Source organism: Mus caroli, unplaced genomic scaffold, assembly GCF_900094665.2.
Source record: "Mus caroli unplaced genomic scaffold, CAROLI_EIJ_v1.1 scaffold_13969_U2_1, whole genome shotgun sequence".
NCBI lineage: Eukaryota > Metazoa > Chordata > Mammalia > Rodentia > Muridae > Mus > Mus caroli.
Genome location: NW_018391076.1, coordinates 4175 through 12754, shown reverse-complemented (window position 1 = coordinate 12754; position 8580 = coordinate 4175). Strand labels below are relative to the sequence as shown.

The following is an 8580-nucleotide window of genomic DNA, read 5'->3' as shown; positions in this document are numbered from 1 at the left end:
TAGTTTTGATTTGCATTCCCCTCATGACTAAGATGGTGATGATTTCATTAAGTATTTCTCATGTTTTTGAGACTTGTCTGTTGAGAATTCTCTGTTTAGATCTATACCCCATTATACATGGAATTTTTTGCTTTGGAAAGCCTAGTTTCTTGAGGTTGTTATATATTTTGTATATTAGGCCTTTGTAAGACGTGGATTTGGTTAAAAAAAAATCTTTTCCCATTCCTTAGGCTGCCTCTATATCCAATTGACCAGGTTTTTGCCACTTTTAATCTATTTTCTATCATTGGCAAAGAGGAGAAACAGAATACACAGGATGAGTATTGGCCTGTAATTTCTTAATTTTTTTCATTATAGTCTTGTACTTCATTTTTAAAAGACTTATATGTCTGTCAGTCTTTCTGTCTCTTTTTATTTGTGGTGCTCTTTATGTTGTGTGATTTTTTTTCATTATTATCTAATTATATTGTTGTTTCTCTGGAAATGATAGACCTTCACCTACTTTTGTCTTTTAAAAATTTACTATGAGTTTCTTGAGTTTTTGATAGTTTGGGAAACAGTTTTAATTTCCTCTATTTGATTCTGAAGGCTTGCCTCTCCTCATTTCTTGGCAACTCTGGCTTCCAGTCGCTGCAATCAGCTATTTTTGGGGTTTTGCTACTTAAGTGATTGATATGGTTAACAAATTAGATTAGGGTATTTGAAACTTTCTGATATATTATTGTCTGTGTGTTCCAATGAGCTTAAGTTGTCAACATTTTGGAGCCTACAGGCATCTGAGGGAGCCTCACTTGAGCTCATGCCCTCATTAAAATAAATGGATGCTATGTTAGTGAGAGATTGTGATGAGTGATGTGGGAAGGGTCTTCCACTGAGGGTGGCAGGATTCCTATGCAAGAGGCTCTGGGGTACATAAGAGAGCTAGCTGAGCATGAGACAGTGACCAAGCCAGAGGGCAAGGCAAGAAACAATGTTTGTCCATGGTTTTTGCCTTATTTTATTTTATTTTATTTTATTTTTTGTTTTTTTCAAGACAGGGTTTCTCTATATAGCCCTGGCTGTCCTGGAACTCACTTTGTAGACCAGGCTGGTCTAGAACTCAGAAATTCGCCTGCCTCTGCCTCCCTAATGCTGGGATTAAAGGCGTGCCCCACCATGCCAGGCTTACTTTTTGATTTTACAAGATATAGCAATCAAGAGTATCAGAAGAGGGCATGAAGAGATGGCTCAGTGGTTAAGAGCACTGTCTGCTTGTTCTTCCATTGGTCCTGAGTTTAATTCTCAGCAACCACATGGTGGCTTACAACAATCTGTAATGGGATATGATGCACTCCTCTGGTGTGTCTGAGGACAGATACAGTGTACTCATATAAATGAAATAAATAAATCTTGATTTTAAAAAAGAGAGTCATAATAGACTTTAGACATTTGAAGAATATATGGGCTGCTGTAGACTATTAGGGTCATTGAAGTTAAACTCAGTGCATTTTCATCATGGATGACCATGACCAGAATGTAGTTGATTTAAATCAAAAAGCTCCCAGATAGTGTGATGTCTTTGAACACTTGTTTTTCCTTTGTAGCTTTCTTTGGGAGAGCTTATATTGTTAGTGTCCAAGAATCACTGAAGGAAGCCCCCAACTCAAATAGTATGCAAAAGTGTTTTATTCTCCAGAATACTATCATACAGGGGTGTACCATTCACTGGGATGGATACAGGCATGAGCTTTGCAAGCTCAATTTAAAGCCAGTTAGGGGAGTTCTAGGGAGCAGTAGGTGAACTTAATTCTGATTGGTTGACTCAATTTACAGGGGTATGGGTGTCTTTGGGATTGGTTTAGGTTCTGGGGAATATGGGAGACTTTCCAGAACCAATGCTAAGTAATCTTGGTTCAGATTTGGCTCAGGCCTGGTGGCAGAGGCAGCTCCTGGAAGCTCCTGATTGGCAGTCTATGAGGGTNGTTTTCCTGGAATTGACTTGTTTGGACTTTTCTAGTTCTGGGAAACAAACTTAGGCCTANTCTCCCAAATTGTCAGTTTGCAGCTTNTCATAGATTCAGCTTGGCTTTGGCCAACTCAGTCTTAGTCGAAGTTTTGGTAGGAGGAACTTTTCTAGATTGCTTATTGGGAATGAAATTTGAGTGTCTATAGACTCAACCCATTTCCTGTGTGTGTGTGTGTGTGTGTGTGTGTGTACTGTGTTGTGGTTGGACGTGATTAGTCAGCTTGCTTCTTATGTTGTCTTGCCTTCACCATTATAGACTTTATCCCCTAAATTACATAAGATGCATTTGAAGCAATTGTAATTCACTGCTAAGTTATTTTGTAAGCTCAGTGTTTTTATAATTTTAAATTTGTTGTTTTTGTCTTTGAGGACATCATTTCTCTGTGTAGCCTTGGCTGTCCTGAAAGTGTAAGTGTATAGCACATGTGGCCTCAAACTTAAAAGTCCACCTGAGTCTGGCTCCACAATGCTGGGATTAAATGTGGGCCAACATGACTAGCTTTTTCTTTGTTTGTTTGTTTTTATATCATTGACTGATGGGCTTGCAATGTAGGTTTTGGTACATGTCATGCATGTGCTGTTGTGTTGATCTTCATGCACATTTTGAATTTTGAAATTTGGCAGAGAGAATATTCTGTTTCTCAAGATGGCGTGTATTCATGACATTGATACTGCCTGAGCTTTACTGCCTGAGCTTTCTGAGTCATTGGATTGCGGGTGCATAGCATTCTTCCTACCTATTGTGGTTGTTTTGATATTTTTAAATGAATATGAATATTTGAGTCTATGCATGAATATGCCCATCATGTATACCTGGTCCCCATAGTAGTGAGAAGATGGGTTCAGAATTCCCAAACTTGAAGTAATTGATAGTTCTGAAGCCCCCTTGAAGGTACTGGCAATTGAGCCCAATTATTTGCAAGCCTAGGAAGAGCTCTTCACTGCTGAGCCATCTCCTGTCCCATGTAGCATCAATATTGACATTGCCAATATTTTCATAGGTCTATTTGTGTGTGTTTAAAGATGCATCCCTTTTTAGTAAGATCTTGTTACTGTTACAGATTAAGCTGGGCCACATCAGGAGGCTGGAAGATGAATAGAGAACTGGAGTGAATGTGTAATTCTTTCTAGGAACTCCAGTAAAAACATCTGAGTCCTTTCTATCTTTCTTGTTTGTTAGATTGATTCTTATAGGTGAGACAGGGTCTTAATATGTACCTGTGGCTGTCCTGATAGACCAAAGATATACTTGCTTCTGTCTCCTGAGTGCTGCGATTAAAGACATGAACTAATATGCTCAGCTTGCCCAATTTCTCTGATGTATGCTCAGTACTGCTTCTCTCTCTCTCTCTCTCTCTCTCTCTCTCTCTCTCTCTCTCTCTCTCTGTTAATTAGCATTTCTCTAGTAAGGCTAAATCCTATTCTAAAAGCAAAGAAATGACAGAATTGAACCTTATTACTCAGTTTCCTTCTAAGATGACTTGGTAATTGCATTAGAACTTCTTGGTCATGAAATAAGTAGGGGAAGCACCAGAATCATACAAACATATTGTCATTGAAGCATACATTTACAGTGATGTTGGTGTCATGGTTTCTGTTGTACACATGTATGGAATGTTTTAGGATGCATTGACCTATGATGATGTGTATGTGAACTTCACTCAAGAAGAATGGGCTTTGCTGAATCCTTCACAGAAGAGTCTCTACAAAGATGTGATGTTGGAGACCTACAGGAACCTCAATGCTGTAGGTAAGACTGAATTTTCTTTCACTTTTTAAAATAAGGGAACAACTGTTTTCTTCTTATTGATGCTTTTCTGTAATTTCACTTGAGAATGAGGAAGAATGAGGTGAACAAATCAGGTTTACTAAAGATAGTAACTTAAATTTGCCTAATTTCCAATAATATAATCATACATTTTCTGGTACTATGTTTTAGGCTACAATTGGGAAGAGCATAATATTGAAGAACATTGTCAAAGTTCCAGAAGACATGGGAGGTAATTTTCATGTTCAAGTTGGTATGGATATGCTTATAAAGAAAAGTTAACGTGTCCTGGAACTTTTAAAGAAAGCAACAGTGTTTTTTTTTTTAAAAAAAAAAAAAAAGCAATTCTTTAAGTGAGTTGATTAAATTCTCAAAAATCCCAATACCTCAATGTCAGGTGTCTGATTTTAGTCTCATACCATTCACATATTGCCAAGATATATATTAGGTGATAAGTGTATGTTTGTAATAAGCAAATATTTCATAGGAAAGCTGATTACTCCTATAGTAACATTGCTAAGTTTAAGTGAGTGGGGCAGTTTATGAGAGTCAGGAATGTTGTTGAGGAGAAAACTTAATGCCTATACCATACGTCTATGATGGACAAACAACCAAACTTCATGAATGTAATGTGAAAATCTTTCATTTGTTATTTTTTTTAATAGGTATATCCTGTGTCACAATGGATACAAGCCATGTGAGCATAGGCATATTGAAATAAGCAATGTAACTCTCTCTCACATAAATATTGAAATGTATGTAGTAGTCCACGCTTGAGCAAACTTTCTCAATGTCTACAAGTTTACAATAAGTTTGTTTTCCAATTTCAGTGGGAATATACCCCCAAACGCACACTGCAGAAAATCCATATGAATACTAGGATTGTAGAAATTCTTTTCTATTTGTCCTGTTTTTTTTTTTTTTTTGTTTTTTTTTTTTTTTTTTTTTTTTTGCCAATGTAGTGTGAAAATGTAGTGTTTTTCACAATATAGAAAGTTTATGAATGTACTCAGTGTGGTAAAGCTCTGAGCTCTTCCATTTCTCTTCAAATTTGTGAAAAATATTATAGAGAAGAAGGATTCTACAAATGTAAGCCATGTAATAATACTCTTACCATTACAGGCAAGCAAAACAAAGCATAATGAAGGGGAACCCATGAATGTAAACAAAGTGATAAAAATCTTAAGATGTGATTCTTCTTTCCAATTAGACCAAATTGTAATATTAATTCCTACAGATAAAAAAATATTCATTGGTACAGTGAATGTGGCAAAGCTTTCACATGTGCCAATTACCTTTGCAGGAATGACAGAAGTCTTACTGGAGAGAATCCCTCTGAAGGCATTCAGTGTGGTGAAGCCTTTGTTCATCACAGTAGTTTCCGAATGCAGAAAATAACACACACTGGAGAGAAACGCTACAAATGCAGTCAATGTGGTAAAGCCTATGCAAGACCCCATAATCTCCAGATACATGAAAGAACACATAGTGGAGAGAAAGCCTATGAATGTAAGCAATGTAGTAAATCCTTTGCTTCTCATGGTCAACTTCGAAAACATGAAAGAATTCATACTCGAGTGAAATGTTACAAATGTGATCAATGTTCTAAAGCCTTTGCATACCCTGGTAATCTTCGAATGCATAAAAGAATGCATACTGAACACAAACCCTATGAATGTAATCAATGTACTAAATCCTTTGCTTCTCATCGTCAACTTCGAATACATGAAAGAATTCATACTGAAGAGAAACCATATGAATGTAATCAATGTAGTAAAACCTTTGCTTGTCATGGTCAACTTCGAATACATGAAAGAACACATAGTGGAGAGAAACCCTATGAATGTAATCAATGTAGTAAAACCTTTGAATCTCATGGTCACCTTCGAATACATGAAAGAATTCATACTGGAGAGAAACCTTACAAATGTGATCAATGTGGAAAAGCCTTTTCACACCAAGGTAATCTCAAAATGCATAAAATAACAACACATACTGAAGAGAAACCTTACAAGTGTGATCAGTGTGGTAAAGGCTTTGCATATCATGGAAGGTTCGAAGTACATAAAAGAGCACATACTGGAGAGAAGCCCTATGAATGTAAGCAATGTGGCAAAGCCTTTGCATGTCAAAATTATTACCAAATACATAAAAGAATACATACTGGAGAGAAGCCCTATGAATGTAAGCAATGTGGCAAAGCCTTTGCATATCAAAATCAATACCAAGTACATAAAAGAATACATACTGGAGAGAAACCCTATGAATGTAAGCAATGTAGTAAATCCTTTGCTTCTTGTGGTCAACTTCGAATACATGAAAGAATTCATACTGGAGAGAAACCTTACAAGTGTGATCAATGTGGCAAAGCCTTTGTACACTACGGTTATCTCAAAATACACAAAATAACAACACATAATGAAGAGACACCTTACAAGTGTGATCAGTGTGGTAAAGGCTTTGCATATCATAGTATGTTCCAAGTACATAAAAGAACACATACTGGAGAGAAGCCCTATGAATGTAAGCAATGTGGCAAAGCCTTTGCATGTCAAAATTATTACCAAGTACATAAAAGAATACATACTGGAGAGAAATCCTATGAATGTAAGCAATGTAGTAAATCCTTTGTTCATCATGCTTCACTTCGAAAACATGAAAGAATTCATATTGGAGAGAAAACTTATTAATGTAGACAATGTGGTAAAGCCTATTCACAATCAATGTGCCTAAAACTACATAAAAGGACACATACTAAAGAGTAACCCTATGAATATAACTAATGTGGTAAAGCCTTTACAGTGATATTGAAAGGTGTGGTGGTTTAAATATACTTGGACCTTGGAGAGTGGCCGTATTAGGAAGTATGGCCTTTTGGAGTAGATGTGGCATTTGAGAAAGTCTGTCACTGTGGGCTTGGACTCTGAGATCCTATGCTTAAGCTCCACCCAGGGCAGAAGTGTCTTCTGGCTGCCTTCTGATCAAGTTGTCAAATTCTCCTTTCTTCCAGCACCATGTCTGCTTGGACACTGCTGTTCTTTTCGCCTTGATGATAATAGACTGAAACTTTGAATCTGTACAATACCCCCAATTAAATGTCCTTCATAAGAGTTGCCTTTATCTTGGTATATTTTTTTTCACATCAATAAAACCCAAATTAAGATGAACAGCATAGCGAGGCAGTAGTGGCACATGCCTTTAATCTCAGCACTTGGGAGGCAGAGGCAGGTGATTTTTTAGTTCAAGGTCAGTGAGGGCTACATAGAGACACCCCGTCTTGAAAAACCAATATATATATCAAAAAAGATAACACATTGGAGAGAAACTGACAAGCAGATATTTCTCTGCATGTTTGATAACAGAAATAACATGTTTTAAATAGTCTCCTTTTTCCTTCCCCTCTCCTTCCATTTTCCACATATATATTCTTCTACATCTACTTTTCCTTTCCATTTCCCCGCCCCCATGAGGACAGTATATATTAAGATAGAATCTTACATGTAGTCGAGAGTTGTCTTGAATTAAAAGTCCTCCTACGTCTACCTCTTGAAGGTTAAGATTATAGTTGTGTGTGTCATGCCTAGGGTTTTATGGATGTTGAACCCTGAGCTAGAAAATAACTAATCTTTGGGAAATTGCTAAGGTGATGACAATATTGATGAGTAATCTGAGAAAGTACAATCATACCTCTACTTCTGTTAGCTCCTGCAAGCCCACTACTGTAGGGATATGGAGTAAGCTTAGGCATTAATTATAAAGCAGCTTGTTTCACTTGAGACAATAAGAGGTACCAAAATGACCAACATGGACTAGAGATTGAAGCACCGTAAAGGCCTCTTAAGCCAGACAAGGAGTCCAGTAGATGCTCTAACAGATTAAATGATCCTTCTCTGAAGAGGACCACCCCATTGTGTTATACGGTCTAAGAGAAAGTTCCAAAATGTTCCATGGGATGTGTTGCTGATGCATTGAAGCAATTCGAGAAAGATCACTGTTATGTGACTATTAGTTTTTGAAATGTTTAATCCCAGGCTTCTTCACAATTTGTAAGGTTCATAGGAAGAACAAACACGTAAAGACCAGAATGTCTTTGGCTGTGTTAGTGATTAAAAAGGGAAAGAAAAGTCTTGTGAGTTTTCCTAAAAGGTTTCCCGCCTGTGTTCTACATCATGCAAAGCCTGAACTATGATTGGTCTCTGAGGTCTTGCACTGTTTCTCCTTGGTAATGTTGCCTGATGAGCAGGTAATGAATTCTGGTCTTTACTGTGCTTGCAGAAATCATGATTTCCTAACAATTCAGTGTGTTTTCTTAGAGTCAACATTGTATTGAATATGTAAAACATCTAAACTGATTTACAGTGTAAGGTTCTGTGCTGTTACTACACAATTCTACATGCTTGTGGGTAGTTTCACTTCACTACATTGTTTTGGCTGCTCTGTATTATTTATTGACCATATAACTACCAGAAAGCACATTATACAGTGAAACTAACTTTTCTCTTTTTTTCTTGTTTTTACTAGATATTTTCTTTATTTACATTTCAAATGCTATCCTGAAAGTTCCCAATACCCTCTCCCCTGCCCTGCTCCCCTACCCACCCACTCCCACTTCTTGGCCCTGGTGTTCCACTTTACTGGGGCATATACAGTTTTCAAGACCAAGGGGCCTCTCTTCCCAATGATGGCCGACTTGGCCATTGTCTGCTACATATGTAGCTATAGACACAGCTGTGGAGTGTACTGGTTATTTCATGTTGCTGTTCCTCCTATAAGGTTGGAGATCCCGTTAGCTTCTTGGGTACTTTCT

The 8580-nt window shown here is 37.3% G+C and overlaps 1 protein-coding gene across 1 annotated transcript; it reads left to right on the top strand.

The window, feature by feature from the left end:
* Positions 1 to 3628: 3628 nt before the first annotated feature.
* LOC110288983 (zinc finger protein 431-like) lies at positions 3629 to 6463 on the top strand (the record flags this gene model as incomplete). Its single annotated transcript, XM_029473913.1, has 3 exons — positions 3629 to 3755; positions 3945 to 4005; positions 5035 to 6463. Coding segments are annotated over 3 exons (1617 nt in total), but the record flags the coding sequence as incomplete, so codon positions are not given.
* Between the last annotated feature and the right edge of the window lie 2117 nt (positions 6464 to 8580).